Source organism: Callionymus lyra, chromosome 10, assembly GCF_982586985.1.
Source record: "Callionymus lyra chromosome 10, fCalLyr1.hap1.1, whole genome shotgun sequence".
Classification (NCBI taxonomy): Eukaryota; Metazoa; Chordata; class Actinopteri; order Syngnathiformes; family Callionymidae; genus Callionymus; species Callionymus lyra.
This window is the reverse complement of record NC_141827.1, coordinates 28,851,290-28,871,286: the sequence shown is the minus strand read 5'-3', so window position 1 is coordinate 28,871,286 and position 19,997 is coordinate 28,851,290. Positions and strand designations below refer to the sequence as shown.

The 19,997-nt window shown below is 38.9% G+C and overlaps 1 protein-coding gene across 1 annotated transcript in view; it reads right to left on the bottom strand.

Moving 5' to 3' along the window:
• The window catches only part of ca16b (carbonic anhydrase XVI b), a 149,480-nt gene extending 136,682 nt beyond the window's left edge, over positions 1-12,798 (bottom strand). Inside the window, exon 1 of the mRNA XM_087801891.1 lies at positions 11,822-12,798. Coding sequence (XP_087658017.1) covers positions 11,822-11,909 — 88 coding nt within the window. The 5' untranslated portion in view covers positions 11,910-12,798. The remainder of the gene's footprint in view (positions 1-11,821) is intronic.
• Between the last annotated feature and the right edge of the window lie 7,199 nt (positions 12,799-19,997).

Below are 19,997 nucleotides of genomic sequence, written 5' to 3'. Positions count from 1 at the left end.
CGTCTTGATTAAACAAACACAGTTTAGCATAGTAACACCGCGGTGATAAATTTAGGTTTATGATGATTATTCTATAAATATCACAACACTTTTTGCACCGTAGACAATTCAGGACGAGAGCTCGTCTGGATCCGTCACATTTTGGTTTGTGTGTCCTTTGCTGCCCTTAAACGTAGGTTGTCCGTCTCATATTTACACACAATATAAAAAGATTAAAATTAGGAGTGAATAAAATAATTATTTTTTTTTCTCCAGTTTTTTCATTGCAATGTGAACATCAGTGTTACCGTTGGATTGTAGTCCGTAAGAAATCGGACAGACGGACCAGAAACATGATGGAAAGTCATCCTCTGAACACCGTCATCAGTGATCAGAGAATGCTCCTCCCAAGATGCAACACTAATAGACCCAGGGACTCATTCGTTGCTCGTGCTATTAGACTTTAGAGTTTGGGGGCAGGAGTGAAGTGAAAAGATGATTCTATTCTATGTTAATCTTCGTATCCTTTTTCTTTTTTTCTTTTGTTTGCACTTTGTTCTTGTTCTCATTTTTATAAAACTTGCTGTACAGAACTCAAAATCCAATTTCCCTAAGGAGATCTCCAAAGGGATTAATAAAGTCAATCCATCTATCCATGTTCCAGGCCTTTGTTTTGAAGACAAATCCACGTTTTATTGCAGTTATCGTGTTCACTAGTGAGGGCGGGGACTTGTGGAAACTAAAGAGAGAGAAAAAAAAGAGCTATCATTGTGTTGTTCTCTGTGTTATCTTGACCGTTTAAGTATATATTTTATTGGGTATTGGTTTGATTGTTTAAGTGCTTTGTGACCCTGGTCACATTGAAGCTGGAGCGGAGAGACCTGTATCTTTCTCAAACAAACCTAAAATATAGACTTATTTATGTTTTTTAACAACAATTTCTCATGTTGAGGCTTCAATACAAGAGCAGTAAAGAGATATGTTGACGTTTTGTCTGTTTGGACAAAGACGAAGACTAGTTAGCGCTTGTCGCTAACTATATTTTAAGACTGAACATTAGCATAAACAAACATTTTTTGTCTATAACTTTAAAAAAGAACAGATAGCTTCAGATGATTCAGATGCTTAAGAGCGTCAAATGTTGCAGTGCATAATGGGACTGCTTTCATTAATAATAGACGCGATATAGACGTTGACGTCAACGGACAAGTGCAAAATTTACCGCCGCGCTTATCATCATAACTAATGTAAACCGTGTTCGTATCTCGTGAAAAACATTCTATACCTCGACATCCTGGGACTTCCCGTCATACATTCATCGGAAAATAATAATTTAATCTCACAGTAGAAACTTTCTCACCCCGACCCAAAGTCCTCGGTGTCGGATCAATGGGGGGTTTTTGTTCAACTATGACAAGGCAATTAAATCGTTCCACCATCAAATACCAAGTTTAAGTGAAACTAATTAATTTAACTTTTTTTTTTCCCCCCCATTTCATCGCTTCCTTTTCACTGTAATGATTCAATATTGCGTCACATATTCATCCAACCTTACACGGGTGTTCGGGAAACAGGGCAGCGTCGCAGGAATTGGGGCCAATCCCTTCTTGCATTAGATGAAATGAAGACTTTACCCCTGGAAAGGTCAGTGGTTTTGCACGAAAGACCCACAGGGCTCTGCTGAGGCGCTCACACACACACACACACACACACACACACATACACACACACACACACACACACACACTCGCTCAAGACAAGCACTTGACCAGCAGACCTACTGACAGAGTATTCGTAGAAGAGATGTCAACAGTTCTGCGACTCCAAGGTAAGAATTGATAATGAAAGTGAGGGTGAAGGAGAAAAACAAACGTCAAAATATCTCCTTAAACCAACTGTTTCTAAGCTCATTATCACAACTTGTGGGAACGAACCTCACGTCTCAAGGACGCGTCGACAACAAAGAACTCGCACCGATACACTCGGTGATATATCAAACCTGTCTCTTGTACGAGCCATTATGACGGGAGTCAAAACACTAAAGATAATGACACGTTGACAAGTGACAAGTTAACCAACATGCAAGAAATGAATAAAAGGATAATACAACTTTCCCGGTTTACTTTCATGAATACGTTTGAAAAATACCTTCATAACAATGTATAAAGATGATACTAACTACGAAAAAATATTATTCCCATAAATAAGATTCAACTAAATATGCTTGGCATTCATGTAGCAACAAAAGAAAAATGGATATTTACAATAACAGTAACTTGTTACTGTGAATCTCAATGTCAAATGTCTCTTTATATGATCAAAGTGACTGATTATGACTTTATTTGGTTGAGTTAAAAACACAAAGAAAAAAGAAATTCAAGTTTAAATGTGTTTTTGGTGAATTTACAAACATGTGTAAGTATAAAAATGCGACTCCCACATTAAAATACTAGTGAAAGTAAATGTACTTAAACAAGGTTAAACTGATGTAAAATTAAATAAGTATAATATATTTATGGTTAATTGGGGAGAGGTTTTTATCCTCGTTTTTATGTCTCTTTTTTAGTCAAACTTTTTATATTTACAGTAAACGATCAAGACTGATGAATCCTGGTGCTGATATTCTTAAAAACTCTTGAATAATTTGAAAAACAAATTGAGGGATCCTAATATCAAAATCCCTTATTATTGTTCAGGAGTAAAAACACAAAGATAATAGTAGTTTTTATGACCACATTTCTGGAAATTCCACCAACATGCGACAATACAAATGTGTCTCTCATAGTACATTACAACAGAAACGAATATTTTGAAAACATTAACAATGATGATGGAGAAATATTTATTGATACTGCGAGTATTTACATTATTTTAAATAAGGTTTTTATGATATTTCTGACCACTTTTATTACAGGAAGTATAATAAAACTAAAACTTTCCCTGGAAATGATGTTTTAATACTATAAATGTTATGAGGGAAAAAAAGAATTCATCCTTTGTTTGTGTCTCTAGTAAAAAAAAAAAAAGGCATTGAAACTGTTGATAAATAATGGGGAATTGAACTTTGATCCAAACCATTTGCTGCAGTGCATTATGGGACTTGTAGTGTGAGTTTAAGATCTAGATTTACATCCATTAATAAATAATATCATGAGATTATTTTCCGTCATCAGCAGTTCTTATTCCCTTAAATTCAACGCAACAGGTTCAGAGCAACCATTAGCAGTTTTATAAATATTTCAACTGCTGACTGATGAAATCAATCATCTCTTTGATTTATTCTCTTCCTCCAAATGCTTTGTCAGCAAATGTTACTAAAATGTGGAAGAGGAGCCAAAAAAAAAATCCATAATCTTAATCATAATAACTATAATCTTTTGGTGCGAACCCAGGACGGAATTTGATAAAGGGATAAATGCCTTTGCGATTTCACATCCAACCATTTCACCATGTGCAACGACCTGCTTAGCATTCGATGTAAAAGCCTTTAAAATCATCATCGCACATTCCTGACTACAATCTTCCGCAGAGATAGAAGAGTCAACATGTGATTTTTTGATTATTCACTAAAGCTTGTTTCAAACCATCTTGACTGACTTAAAGACAGAAGTCTTTGCGTCATGAATCACCATCAAGCCCGTAATACAGTCCACGTGAGGGAGAACGCCACGACTAAAAAAAGATTGAGGTCAATTCTCTTCAAATGATGGAATGAAAGGATTTCATCGATTTTTTTCTTTTTCACCCCCTCCCTCGTCAACCCGTGACAAGATAGCTTCGCCTACTTCTTCATGTATCTCTGCTCCGGTCATGACTACGCTGAGCTGCTTCAACAGCTCGTCCAATTAAATGACAAAAGATTTTTGGGGGTATTTCGGGGTCGACTTGTTGAGGAACAGCTTCTCTTCTGTTGCATCACTGTCTCCATGTGGAGGGCCGTCGCTGCCACGGAGGGATGAGAAACATGCAACAGTGTCTAGAGCCATGTGACAGATTTTCACTTAACATATGTGTGGGTTTGAATATATATGATGAATATGCTGCGAGTGTCTAAATATGTTTTTATATTTATATTGTACATTATCATTTTTCGATAATTCAATGAATTTTATTTAATAAGCACAATAAAAATCATTATTTTCACAGAAGATATCCCATTAATTTTAGTTAAAATCTCTATATCTTTAACATTATCATGGTTTATTGCATTTACTTGAAGAAGCAAAAAAGTTTTTTATTTGTGGTAATATTTCATTTTTCTTATCCTAAATGTCCTAACTATGTGTTAACTAGGTTATATTTTTTATATGTTTATAAAAAGAAGAAATTTAATCTTCAAGGTTAAAATATAACTCCCAATAAGGAAAAGTTGAACCTCCCAAAAATTATAAATATAACCTCAAAAAACTGAAAGATTAACCCTCAAACTAAAGATATATATTAGATACACGTTAAAAGAATGTTACCAACAAATAAAAAAAATAATAACCCCCCCGAAAAACTGGGAGGAAATATAACCCAAAACAGAGGATAACAAACACAAAACTGAAAACAAATGTTATTCTCAAACAACCTCCCCTCCAATAAAGGATAAAGACGTCAAAAAGTCGAAAAAGTAACCCTGAACCAAAGAAAACAATAGAACCCCGCCTCAGAAAAATATTATTACCTGAACACGAAAAAAACAGATGGTACACCCCTCCCCCTTCAACAAAATACAAAAAGGAAAAAAAAAATTAAACCCCCCAGAAAAACTGTAAAATTAAGATGTGCAAAGTTTTTTCGACTTGTTTTTACGATTAATATTTCTTCCTAAATTATTAAGATATTTTAAAATCCTTCGCATCCCAAAGGAGAGAAAGTACCTGCAAACATGCCTCAACTCCTGCTGCAGGAAACCATCATGTATTTGGGAGTAAAAGCAGTTTTGGAGAAGAAAAAAAAACATACAAAATTTAGAAAGTAACAATATTTCCCAAAAAATAAGATAAATTACCCCATAAACCTTCTTTTTCTTCTTTAAGTGATTGCGCTAAATTTTTGTAAAAATTAAATTAAAATAGTTTAAAGCTCGGAGCACAGACTTCCGCTTCCGGTGAGCCTTTGATCGGCTGCTTGAACGTAAGCTCCTGCAATATTTGCCAAAAACAGTCGTTTTAACGACTACTTGTCCGGATATTATGCTCATATCACTAAAGATATGTCTCAAGCATCTCGGATCTATGATCGTGATGCTCTTTTCAACATCGGAGAGTCGATGGAGGATTATAACCGCGACCGTTACCAACGTCCGGTGAATATGTTTCCGGCTCCGCTTCTCATCGACTCGGACTCTGTGGAATATCGTTTGATCTCTCGGGTACCGGGCGATTTCCACAAGCGATCGAGTCAGTCTGGAGTTCAGGTCAGGATGAGACATGCAGTCGCGATCGCTCGGAACAACTCTGACGTCATCGGACGTCATCGATGTTTGAACGACATTCCTCTCGCTGCAGAGTATGACGACACATCAGCGCTGCCGTCTGTCCAGACCTCAACGAAAGGTGGTAAGATTTTTTCATTTCCTCTCTTTAATTCAGCTTTTACTACGGAGTTGAACGTGAGTGACAGCTGGTACCCACGTGACCGCTGTTCGCTTCAAAAGATCCCGGTCTGCGCGCCTGTCAGTGACGCGGCGTCGTCAGTGACGTCATCGGTGCTGAATGTGGGACTTCTTAATGTTCGCTCCATTACTAATAAATCCTTTATTCTTAATGATCTTTTCACAAGAGTTAATTTGGATTTATTATGTCTTTCTGAGACTTGGCAGAGAGAGGAAGAGTTGATTCATCTGAACGAACTCTGTCCAGTAGGGAGCGCTGTCCTGGGGAAGCCTCGCCTCTCTGGTCGTGGAGGAGGTCTTGCTACTGTTTTTAGGGAGAGTTGTTCTTGCAAATTGATTCAGACACAGGAATTCACTTCTTTTGAATCTCAGATGATCTTGGATGGTTCTACAGGACCTTTCTATTGTGTGTCAATCTACCTACCGCCTGGTCCTGCGGCGATGTTCTTGAAAGACTTTAGTGACTTCTTATCTTCCATTATTCAAATGGAATCTGTCCTTATTCTTGGAGACTTTAATCTTCATGTTGATGACGTCACATCTTGTTCTGCTAAAGAACTTTTAACTTTAACAGAAGCCTTTAATTTTGAGCAACATGTTTCTGAACCCACTCATCAAAAAAAAGAAAAAAAACATACAAAATTTAGAAAATAACAATATTTCCCAAAAAATAAGATAAATTACCCCATAAAACCTTCTTTTTCTTCTTTAAGTGATTGCGCTAAATTTTTGTAAAAATTAAATTAAAATAGTTTAAAGCTCGGAGCACAGACTTCCGCTTCCGGTGAGCCTTTGATCGGCTGCTTGAACGTAAGCTCCTGCAATATTTGCCAAAAACAGTCGTTTTAACGACTACTTGTCCGGATATTATGCTCATATCACTAAAGATATGTCTCAAGCATCTCGGATCTATGATCGTGATGCTCTTTTCAACATCAGAGAGTCGATGGAGGATTATAACCGCGACCGTTACCAACGTCCGGTGAATATGTTTCCGGCTCCGCTTCTCATCGACTCGGACTCTGTGGAATATCGTTTGATCTCTCGGGTACCGGGCGATTTCCACAAGCGATCGAGTCAGTCTGGAGTTCAGGTCAGGATGAGACATGCAGTCGCGATCGCTCGGAACAACTCTGACGTCATCGGACGTCATCGATGTTTGATCGACATTCCTCTCGCTGCAGAGTATGACGACACATCAGCGCTGCCGTCTGTCCAGACCTCAACGAAAGGTGGTAAGATTTTTTCATTTCCTCTCTTTAATTCGGCTTTTACTACGGAGTTGAACGTCAGTGACAGCTGGTACCCACGTGACCGCTGTTCGCTTCAAAAGATCCCGGTCTGCGCGCCTGTCAGTGACGTCATCGGTGCTGAATGTGGGACTTCTTAATGTTCGCTCCATTACTAATAAATCCTTTATTCTTAATGATCTTTTCACAAGAGTTAATTTGGATTTATTATGTCTTTCTGAGACTTGGCAGAGAGAGGAAGAGTTGATTCATCTGAACGAACTCTGTCCAGTAGGGAGCGCTGTCCTGGGGAAGCCTCGCCTCTCTGGTCGTGGAGGAGGTCTTGCTACTGTTTTTAGGGAGAGTTGTTCTTGCAAATTGATTCAGACACAGGAATTCACTTCTTTTGAATCTCAGATGATCTTGGATGGTTCTACAGGACCTTTCTATTGTGTGTCAATCTACCGTCCGCCTGGTCCTGCGGCGATGTTCTTGAAAGACTTTAGTGACTTCTTATCTTCCATTATTCAAATGAAATCTGTCCTTATTCTTGGAGACTTTAATCTTTATGTTGATGACGTCACATCTTGTTCTGCTAAAGAACTTTTAACTTTAACAGAAGCCTTTAATTTTGAGCAACATGTTTCTGAACCCACTCATCAAAAAGGCCACATTTTAGACTTAGTTTTTACTCTTGGCCTGGACATTTCTAATGTATCTGTACATGATGTCCATCTGAGTGATCATTCTCTTGTCTTGTTTAACCTGGACTTCATCCCTGAACCTAAGCCTTTGAAAGTTAGGTCTCAGAGGCGTGTCATCTCAGCCGATACTGCAGACAGTTTTTCTGCTATGTTTGACCGTCTTTCCTTTGATGACTGCCCAGACGTGGACAGTTTGATTCACTGATCATTGTGTTGAAATACTGGATCAAGTGGCACCTGTTAAATCGAACTTGAAAATTCAGAAAAAACAGTGCCCTTGGACAAATGAAGATCTCCTGAGTCTGAAGAGACTTTGTCGAAAGACTGAGCGTCTCTGGAAGTCCACTAAACTTGAGGTGCATAGACTTCACCTCAGGGATCTGATGACTTCTTACAATGAGATGGTAGAAACTGCTAGATCTGATTACATCAGAAAACTGGTAGCAGCAAATAGGAAAAACCCCAAAGTTTTGTTTGACACGATTAATTCTCTCGTGTCTGCTGCTCCTCAAATCACGCCGTCTTCTGTGAAGCTGACAGCAATGCATTGTTGAGATTTTTCATTGACAAAATTAAATTGATCAAAAGATAAAATCTCTCCCCCTTTGTTTGGAACCCCTCATGTCTCTGAGCCCCTCTCCTCCTCTTGGTCCTCCTTCACTGCTGTATCTTTGGGTGATATTTCGGCACTAGTGAACAAGATGAAACCCTCCTCTTGCTCAGATGACGTCCTTCCTTGTAGGCTTTTAATCAAAGTATTTGATGTGATTGGCCCCTGGGTTACCAATATGGTGAACCTCTCCCTTTCCACAGGGGTTTTTCCCAATGCATTTAAATATGCCATTGTGGAGCCTCTGCTCAAAAAACCAGGCTTAGACCCAACTGACCTCAGTAATTTCAGGCCTATTTCTAAGCTCCCTTTCTTGTCCAAGATCTTGGAGAAGGTGGTGTCTGAGCAGCTGTCTTTGTTCCTGGATCAGAGCGACATCCATGAGAAGTTTCAGTCTGGCTTCCGTAAACATCACTCTACGGAGACAGCTTTATTGAAAGTGTCCAGTGACATCATGATGTCGGCTGACTCTGGTAAATTCACTGTTCTGGTTCTCTTGGATCTGTCCTCAGCCTTTGACACAGTTGATCACCAGATCCTGCTGAGAAGACTGAGGGATGAAGTGGGACTGTCTGGGTCTGTGTTAAAATGGTTCTCATCTTACCTTTCTGGGCGCAGTTTTAGTGTATCTGCCAATCAAATGAGGTCTGAATCGGCAGATCTGTTGTGTGGAGTCCCTCAAGGTTCTGTTCTGGGTCCTTTATTGTTTTTGCTGTACTTGATTCCCCTCGGTAAAATCATTCAGAGATTTCCAGATGTTTCTTATCACATCATGTGGACATAATGTGGACAAAACTGAAACACTGGTGATTGCTCCTGATGATAAGATTCCAGGGTTGAGTCAGTACTTGGGTGACTTAGGTCAGTCTGTCAAACTGAGCCTGAGAAACCTGGGTGTTGTATTTGATAAAGACATGTCTCTTGTTCGACATTGCAGAAAACTGACCAGAAACTGTTTCCTTCAACTGAGAAAAATCTCTAAACTTAGGAAAATTTTGTCGGAACATGATCTGGAGCTTGTAATCCATGCGTTTGTTTCTTCTCGTCTGGACTATTGTAACAGTTTGTTTTCATGTCTTAACAAGAAGGAGCTGTCTCGCCTGCAGTTGATTCAGAACTCTGCAGCGAGAATTCTGACCCGTTCAAGTAGAAGAACTCACATTTCTCCGGTCCTTAAAACTCTTCACTGGCTTCCAGTTTCTTTCAGGATCAACTTTAAAATTCTGGTTCTTACTTTCGGAGCTATTCATGGTCAGGCTCCTCCTTACATCACTGATCTGATCCAGCCTTACACCACAGCTCGGGCTCTGAGGTCTGTGGATCAGAATCTACTGATGGTTCCTCGCACACGGCTCAGGACCAGAGGAGAGAAATCTTTTCAGGCTGTTGCTCCTAAGCTTTGGAACGATCTTCCTCCCTTTTTGCGCTTGATGGAGTCTACTGACTCCTTTAAGAAACATCGTAAGAAGTTTCTATTTGTTCAGGCTTTTCCTTGAATTTCTCGAACTCCTGTGTTGTTCTCAGTATTATCTTGATCTTTAAAGTATGTACTTTTTTTGAGTATTGTTTAGATTGTTTAAGCGCTTTGTGACCCTGGTCTCGAAAAGCGCTATATAAATAAATATTACTTACTTACATCTTCTTCTCTCCACATGTGATCCATGGGAATTAAACCTCTCTACGAACAAGTTCATCTTATACCAAAGCACTTCCAGAATCATCTCCAGAGACTGATCTGTTGCCTGGTTAGAACCCCCTCCCCCTCCCATCATTCCTACCGAAATATATAAAAATCAGAGACGCAGATATATCAGTGCCGCCGATCGGCCCTGATACATCTTTTAATCCCCTAATGTTTTCTGCCATGCTCTCATGTAATCTGCAGAACCCACGGCAGATTATTCAGATCTAAATTTAAGACTGTTTTTTTGGCTCCGAGCTCCAGAGAACAATTTGAGACAATTATGGTTCACGATGGTTTGTGAAGCTAACGATAGCATTTTTGAGAAATAGATTCATTTAAGATGAAGAAATAAGTTGTGGTTCATTGATCCGCGTCACGCTCTGGGATTTATTAAGAAACGATAACTTCCCGCGAGGACGGTGACAACAAAGATTCTGATGAGATAATGCTTGTAGCGAAAAGAGCTAATAAGTAGAAACATCTCTCCTCCTGAGATTTGGGTTTGTTTAGCACTTAAGGCGAAAACTGTTCATTTCTCACTCGCTTCCTCCATCAATACTTCTCTTAACTGAACAAATCCACTGCGACATCAATGTTTTTTGCTTTAGTTTTATGCCATTTCTCGCCACCTATGTCGTTTTTACCATAATTTAAAAAGGTATGTTGTTTCATTTTTGTCTTTGCAGCCCGATTGCTGCCAGTTGATGCAAAGTTTTTCCATAAAAAATGAAACTTTTTTTGTCACCTGTATAGCGAACCCTGTCCAATCTTTTGTAAACGTCCAGATCTAAAATGACCAAACAATCAAACAAAGACCTGGGTGAAGCTTCATGAAGAGTTTTCGTGATTTTAAGAGGCCACTAGATGGCACTCTTCGCTATATCATCTCAAGCAACTACTTTTATCGATCATGTCGTTTTTGAAGCCTCATGGTCGCTTCAAATGAAACCATTGTTTCGTGAAGCTTTGTCAATACATCATCCATTTTTCACTCCCTGCACTAAATTACTTCCATCTTCTTTGAATGCGTCATGAAGCACGGATAGTACTAGAAGTATCTGACACTACTTTGACAAGGTGAGGAACAAGTCCACAAAGAAAGTCGGTTCACATTAACCATTTCCAAATAAATATATTTATTATAATCACATTTGACACAAGTTACTGAACCGATTATACAGCGTGTTTTCTTCTTCTTAAAAGAACAACTAAATATTTAAAAATCCTTGTTTTGTGTATTTTTTTTAAAATAGGAAATCTTGTATAGCATTTTGGAATAAATACAAAAAAACTTTGCGAAATACTTGAGCCAAATAATTGCCAAACATCAATTTTCTTTCCATTTAAAAAAAAAAATCAATTAATTCAAGCATTCCTCAATTCAAAAGGATATTTTTTTATGCAGGTTTCATCAGAACAAGTTTGCAAAAGTATAATCCTAAATATGAGATTGAAGTTGACATTCTTTCAGTTAAAATCTTTGCCACTGCAACTGTTGCAGTGCATGATGGAACTAGAATGATAGACCGACATGCACACGTGATACGTAAGTGATGCCGTTAAGGATATTTTACCCTTTCGTTTCGGTCGCAGAAACATGACGGTGGCATTAACCACCAGCCGTACAAAAACAGCTCCCTAAACATGCCTTCAATCGTGTCTACTTCACGGACACTCCGTGTGTCGGAGAAGTCAGACACGGTGTGAAGAAAGTGTAAAAAATACCACATGTGTCCCGGGTCATGTTGCATGATATCACCGGTGCATTGTTGCGAGGGTTTGCTCAAGAGCGATAGAAGAAGAAGCATGTTCTTTTTTCGGAAACGTCACGCCGACGAGACCGGATGTAGCGTTTTTTTAACAGCGGATTTATTTCCATTTACGTTTGCGCCATAATCCACGTGAGAGCTCCATTAAACACGGGAATGCTGCGTTAAAAAAACAGATTTAAGAAAGAGAAGAGAGAGAAAGAAAAGAGCAGCGGATCAGGGTCCACGTTGCTGAAGTACTCACCAGGATGACAGGCTTTGTGCTGGATCAAGGTTAAGAAGGAAACCAGGGTTAAAATCCACCGGTAACTCGATTCCCGTAGTCCCTGCATGTCCGACCGCTCATGGGGAGCAACAAGGAGGCGATCGGTGGCAAACTTTCCAGTGTTTCTTTCTGGCGTTGGAAGGGGGAAAAAAGGGGGGAAGTTGACACCGCAGCCACGAAGGCAGGACGTTGAACCAGCAACTGTTTTTTTTGTGTGTGTTGTTTTTTTTTCTTATTCCTGTAGCGAGGACGCGTGAATCAGACACTTGAGAATCCTCCGCGTCTGGAGCGAGATTCCAGAAAGCAACATTCCCAGCAGCGGTCAGTCCGTACCCGGGAGGAGGAGGAGGGAAAAAAAGTGGATCTCATGGAGTCTTTATTCACCGATCATCTGCGTCAAAGTGTGTGTTTTTATTGTCAGATGATTCTTCTCGTCGCCTGCGCTGCTGGTTCTTCTTCTTCTTCTTCTTCTTCCACCGGACAAGAGCTGCCGAGGGTCGGGAGGCGGATCCTGGAAGTGCTCACCGCTGAAATGACTCAACACACACACACCAGAGGAGAGAGAAAGAGAGAGAGAGTGTGTGTGTGTGCGTGTGCGCGTGCGCGTGCGAGCCATTAACGGTTCCGATCATATTTGTACCCAAGTGTGTGCGTCATCATTGGATCACGTTGTTACTTCAGGATGATCTTCATCTTCATCATGTGTTTGTTTCTGAACCATTTATCAACCTGGTGACCCAGAAGTGTGGCCCTTGACTGTATTTATAGATAGAAATCTTTTCTTTCTTTTTTTTTAATTTGATTTATTCATCAGTTTAACACGAATTATGACGCGAGAGTTTTTGTTTTTAGGACTTTTTTGAGTGTATATAAAAATTAAATCAGAGTTCTATAAAAATAATAGTTTTAGCATTTAGCGTCATTTTATTATATCTTTGTTTTTTTCACAAATATATTTTTGCTTTATAATATATACTGTATATATATATGTATATATGTATTTATTTAATCGAAATAGGATTAAATAAAATAGTTATATATATTTGTAATTTTAACATATTTAGCCTGATTTCATTAGAATTATTTTTTTCTACATTTAGTTTTATTAATTTGTTTTATTATTATTTCTGTACTAGTTTTCTTTTTAGTTATTCAGGTCGAAATGTTGTGTTATTTTCTTTCATCAGTTCAATGGTTATTGCCCCTAAAATATACATTTATTTCATCGATTTAATTTTTTTTTGTTTTAGTTATATAAATTAATAATGTTAGCATATTTTGCTTGGTTTTATTAGACTATCTTTTCTAAATTTAGGTTAATTATGTTGGCTTATTGTTCATTCTGTTCTATCCAGTTTTATTTTTAATTATTCAGGTCCAATCTTGTGTTATTTTTTTTCCGTCAGTTCTATGGTTATTTATTGCCCCTAAAGTATTCATTTATTTAATCGAATCAAGATTATGATATAAAAGTTGTATAAATAAATATTTTTTACATATTTAGCCTGTTTTTATTAGAATTTATTTTCTACATTTAGTTTTATTTAGTTGTTTTATCATTATTTCTCTGATAGCCAGTTTTTCCTTTAATTGATCAGGTCCTAAAAAAGATGTATTTATTTAATTTGAATAAGATAAAAATATAAAACCAATGTCAGTTCATGATTTGAGGATACTGAGCCTGATTTTATTAGAATAAATTTTCTACATTAAGTTTTATTTAGTTGTTTTATTATTACTATTTCTGTTCTAGAAAGTTTTCTTTTTATTTATTCAGATCCAATCTTGTGTTGATCTCAAATGTCAAGATCAAGATCCAGGGGCCAAATCTATGCCTTTGACAACATTGAGGAGGACGTCAACGTCATGTAAAAACTGGTTTCTTTTGCATTTATTTTCATTATTAATTACTAGTTCTTCTCTAAATATGACTCTGGAGTGAACAGTTCTGTCAAATCTTTTGAAACATCCTAATCCAAAATGACCAAACAGGGATGTGTCAATCAAACTCAAACGTGTAAATGAAGTGTCTTCCTGATTTTGTGAGCCCACTAGATGGCACTCTTTGCTCTATTACATCAATCATCTACCTTTACAGATCATGTCGTTTTTAAGCCAAGAGCGCCACCAAATGTCCGCTTAAAATGAAGACATTGTTTCATGAAGCTTCGATGATACATCATACATTTTTCACTCACTGCACTAATTTATTTCTTTGAATGGGAAGCACTGACACTACCTTGACAAAGGTAAGGGACACGTCAACAAACAAAGAAAGTTTATTGTAAAAACTTGTTTATTTTGCATTTATTTTTTAGGATTAATTATAAAATAAATAAATATTCCCAGGATTAAATGTAAATTTCCAACAGACAGCAGGAGACGGATCATGGTTTGATCTTCATGAGACAAAGTGCTGAAGGACAGTCACAGTATCAGACACGATTATGATCATTTTAACGTCCAAAATAAATAAAAGGTGAATATAAAGCATTCTGCTTAGTGCAGGTTATTGATATTTAAGCCTTTATGATTGAGTTCCAAAATCTCTGACCAGTTTTTCTTACAGTCAACACTGTTAGAATACTAAGAAGATTGAAAAATAATGTTGTCTTCGTTAAATAGTTTAAACTAGTGTTTTGTTATGAATATATATATATATATAGAGAGAGAGAGAGAGAGATATTTTGATTGAAATTCTCACATAAAACTAAAGTAAAGTCCTGAAGCTTCTATTAGGAGAAAACAGGAAGCGCCTTTGTTTTGTTTAGCAAACAAATGCTGTAGGGGCGGAGCTAGAGACCATTCAGTTTTCACGACAGCTTGTAATTACAGACTTCTATCAGTGTGGGGAGCTACAAACATATGAGCCCTTGAGTCGTTACAAATGTCTACTTTCTGAACACTGTTGTTTATTGTGTTCATCTCTGAAACAACTCATACTAACTCAAAAGTAAAAAAAAAAAAAAGTTTGTAGATATATTTTGCTTCAGGTTATGCAAGTTATATTTTTAGATGTGATTTAATTTAGAGGGCAGCTCAGAAATCTGCCTTTAGCAAGTTTTATTTCAACTTTTATTTCGCCCAGATACCAAAAAGAGTGAGTTTGTACTGGATGTGAACTGAAATTTGGTGATTAAATATTTGTTTTGCTTTTTATAAACTGTAAAAGAACGTGACTTTTTTTTGCTTCCAGCCAGTTTCCAAACTTTCAACAGGAAACAGGAAGTTCTACTTCAACCTTTGAATGAAAAGACTTCAAATAACCAGAACAGTGAGTTTGTAATGGACTTTATATGAAAGAAAAACATTTTCATGCACTTTTTGTGGCAGATTTTATTGAACTGAAGATTTTCATATCATAACATCCAATAATCCAACAGTTCAACGGTCAACCAACGCAGTTTTAGGAGCAAAATTCCGACACTTTTCGAACGGCCGCTTCAGCCGAATCCCCGCCAGGAAAAGCTCTCAACATGTGACAGGCATCCGAGTTCAGTCGATACAAGTAGGAATAAAAAAAAAATACCCCGTGTTGCTACATCCTATCAATACAAAGTGTAGCGTAAAGGTCACTGACGTCCGTCGCACACGAGCTGCATTACTGAGAACCGGCCGTTAGCACAAAATCTAGTACCAAAGAAGAAGAAAACAGCAGTGGATCAGGGGGTCAACAAACACATGGTGGTCAACACCCACGCTGGATCAAACTATTGATACACACTTTACTCGGTCGAGTTAACCACCGCAGTTGAGACCGTGACCTTGAGCCGGTCCATCATCTGGTTCAACCGTACGGACCCGCGGTCTTTGGCCCGGCATGAAAAGACCCCTAGGAAAGACGGATCGGCCCAATGTACGTGTCGCGCTTCTGGTACTTGAGAAGTGCTTCGGCACGGCGGAAGGTTTCGAGCTAATCAATCGACTCGGGAGCCGCTTGAAAAGATGTCGATAATATGATCTCGGAGAAGTCGATCAGGACCCCACGCTGAACTACGACGGATCTCCCCCAAACACCCTCCGTCTTTCAAGGAAATAGAACCGGCTCGGTTTCATTCATCCGTTCCTCTCCGTTCCACTTCCTTCCCTCTCAGGCCCCATAATAATTAAAATGGCCGTCACACAGTTATGTCCCCCTTGCCTCGTCCTGGCAGGGCTGTGAATGGAATTCTTTAGCACGCAATCATCACCTGGAAAAAAAAAACCCTCAGTGAGGACCGATGGGAGGGTTGTGCATCAACCCCCCCGCCCGACCCCCTCCGAGGTGGGATCGTAGTTCTAAAGGAAAAAAAAAAAAAAAATGTGGAGCAGGACATTTAATTTGATGAATCTGATTCTCATTTAGTAATCCAGATCTCTGGCGAGGTCATTTGCGACGGCCACGAGGGTCCTTTGAGTTAAACACAGACCATCTGCTTCCCTTCCAAAATGACTACCTTGTCAAAATCCCAGTCTCCATGGACACCTTTACGTAACGTTAATCACTTTGAAACATCCTTTTACGGCTGCGCTCGCTTCAACAAGCCACGGATGACAGATTCAATTGAGTTTTATATTCAGGATGAAAGTATATTTGCTTCATTTTTTGTTGTTTGGTTTGATTTCCTGTTACCGTTAGCACAAAACCACCTCCGCTAACCACATCATTCTTTTTATTTTTACCCTACATTTGAAGCTAATTTGAGATTAAAATGTGATTGTAGCAACCCCAAAACAATTTGTAAAGAAAATCATGAGAACGGCAGACACACACAGTTGGTTTTTCGGCTTTTTTCATCCTTTTTTTGTTTTGTTGTATTGTCTCGATGCTTCAGCTTTCTCTTGATAGAGTGACCAGCCAGTCAAAAGATGGTTAAACCAGGACGGTAACCCTGGAAAACCACCTCACTGAAATCACCATTTCTTTGTCCTGTTATCAAAATCTTGTGAATAATTACATTTTTATTTGACGTCTGTTTTAGACCTGTGGTTGAGAAAGAGCTGAGCCTAAGGACAAACCTTTCCATTTACCAGTTCATCTATGTTTGTGTGAACCAAAGATTTCGGCCAATACAATCAGCCCGAATGATTTTTCTCCATCGGAACTGTCCTTCAGAGATAAGTAATTCAGGAGAGACTCAAGGTAGAACCGCAGGAAGTGTTCTGGGTGGAGACCTCAGGGCAGACCCAGCACACGTAAGAGAGAACAACATTGTTTTCTCCTAGAAGTTAATGTTCCAAAAGAATATGTTACACAAAAAAAGCAAAACATTTAAAACAATACATGGAAGAAAACAAAAATATTTTTACAGTTTTCATACTTAACAACTTTATACTTTTCAGAAACAACAAAACATGTTTCTTTGGAAAGATCATTTTTTATTTAATCCCTGTGTTATCCCAGGGTCAAGGTGACCCAAAGGGCTGAAAATAAATGTGCTTTGGTATCACTTGTGTTGTCTCCTTAAGCTTCCATAAATACGTGCAGTGGTGGAGGTCGTTCAAATTGACTCAGAGACAACACAAGGGATACCTCAAACACATTTGTTTTTGGCCTTTGGGTCACCTTGATCCAGAGACAACACAAAGGATACCTCAAACACATTTGTTTTCTGGCCTTCGGGTCACCTTGACCCAGAGACAAAACAAGGGATACCTTAAACACATTTGTTTTCCGGCCTTCGGGTCACCTTGACTCTGATACAACACAAGGGATTCCTCGTACACATTGGTTTTTGGGCCTTTGGGTCACCTTGACCCAGATACAACACAAGGGATACCACAAACACATTTGTTTTCGGGCCTTTGGGTCACCTTTACCCAGAGACAACACAAGGGATACCTCAAACACATTGGTTTTCGGGCCTTTGGGTCACCTTGACCCAGATACAACACAAGGGGATACCACAAACACATTTGTTTTCCGGCCTTTGGGTCACCTTGACCCAGAGACAACACAAAGGATACCTCAAACACATTTGTTTTCCAGCCTTTGGTCACCTTGACCCAGAGACAACACAAGGGATACCTCAAACACATATGTTTTCGGGCCTTTGGGTCACCCTGACCCAGAGACAACACAAGGGATACCACAAAAAGATTTGTTTTCGGGCCTTCTGGTCACCTTGATTTAGAGACAACACAAGGGATACCACAAACATATTTGTTTTCGGACCTATGGGTCACCTTGACCCAAAGACAACACAAGGGTTAAATAATATACTTGATCAATTACTCATTCAAAATGTATAAAAATATGAATTTAAAATATTTATTTTTAACATTATCATCTTTCTCTCTAAACTGCTGTAGTCGCGACAACAAGTCTTTGAAGTTTAATTCCACTAGATATGCAAATCCACGATTATTTCCTCAAACACAAGTTGTTTTTTTCCATTGATGACAAATCAGCCTCAAAATCTCACCGCACGTAACTCTTCTGGAGCCGGGGCGGGGGGTTCCAGGGCGGAGGGCTCCGGGGGCCCGACAGTCCTCGGCTGATTGCTAAAGACTGGCTGAAGGGACCAACAATCACTGAGGAGTCCAGTGGAGTGATGCGCGAGGACGCTGATCCAACCATATATTTACAATTTTTCCCGACTTCTCCGAGTTATTGCTCCGAAAAACAAAAACAAATCAAGCTTGAAAACGCTTCCGTATGATCTGGAGGATACTATTAGGAACGCGGCTCTCGGCCGGTCCTCAGAGAAATAAGTTGTCGGGAAAAAACAGCGCATCCAAATATGTGCTCGACGAGAAGAGTGGTCTTGAGATTGATTTTCAAGCCTCGTCTAAAACATCGTCTGCACAAATTCTTTCCTTAAAAACTTTTTTTTTTTAATAAGCTACGAGACCTTGCGACGGAGGGAAGCGTGAATTCTTATGCACTCGTTGTCAGAGTCATGTTTCTTTCACAGCTTCAGAGAGAGGCTCAACGGAACAGCAGCAGTTTTGAACGAGTTGACCTGTGATGACCCGGAAGATCCCGGAATACAATAGAGAATATAGGAGAACAATTGTGTTTGAGGTATCCCTTGTGTTGTCTTCGAGTCAAGGTGACCCAAAGGCCCAAAAACCAATTTGTTTGAGGTATCCCTTGTGTTGTCTCCGGGTCAAAGTGACCCAAAGGCCAGAAAACAAATGTGTTTGAGGTATCCCTTGTGTTGTTTCAGGGCCAAGGTGACCCAAAGGCCCGAAAACAAATGTGTTTTAGGTATCCCTTGTGTTGTGTCTGGATCAATATGACCCGAAGACCGGAAAACAAATTTGATTGAGATATCCCTTGTGTTGTCTCTGGGTCAAGGTGACCCAAATGCCTGACAACAAATGTGTTTGAGGTATCCCTTTCGTTGTCTCTGGGTCAAAGTGACCCAAAGGCCCGTAAACCAATGTGTTTGAGGTATCCCTTGTGTTGTCTCTGGGTCAAAGTGACCCGAAGGCCCAAGAGAAGAAATTATAAAATTTAGCTCTTCTAAACATCTTCTACACAAATTATTCCCTTAAAAAGCTACGAGACCTTGCAATGGAGGGAAAGCGTGAATTCTTATGTGCTCGTTGTCAGAGTCGATGTATCTTTCACAACTTCAGAGCGCGAGAGGCTCGAACGGAGCAGAAGCAGTTTTGAACAAGTCGAGTCCCACATCCGAGCTAAACGTGCGATGACCCGGCAGATCCCAGAGGCGTCCTCGTCCTCTCTGCCCTAAAGTGGTTTGAGAATCACTCTTGTACTATCTTTTCAAACCCACTTCACATGTTGACAGTCAGTTCATAATTCAGGACTTCAGGCATCAATTATGAAAAGGAATTGGGGCTACGACCATATATAATTCACTTGATTCTCCCTCTCTTACATTATTTAATCCAAAAAGCTATTTTTTATCATCATTACCCTTCCAAAATCTTTTGTTGTCTGTGATGTGCGAGCGCCGGAACCATCAAGAGTCCAACTCATCAAACAATTTCTTTTTTGGCCTAAATTCGTTTTTTTTACTTAACTTACTATTAATTGGGTCCTTATTCGACCCTAAAAACAAATGGAGTTAGAAAAAGACTGTCAAAAAGATCATGATAATAATAATAATAATGATGATAATGCAAGAAATTTACGGTTAAATAAAAAAAAGGTTGTTTAATGTGACGAGAGAAGATTTAAGTTTGGTGTAATTTCGTTGTATTC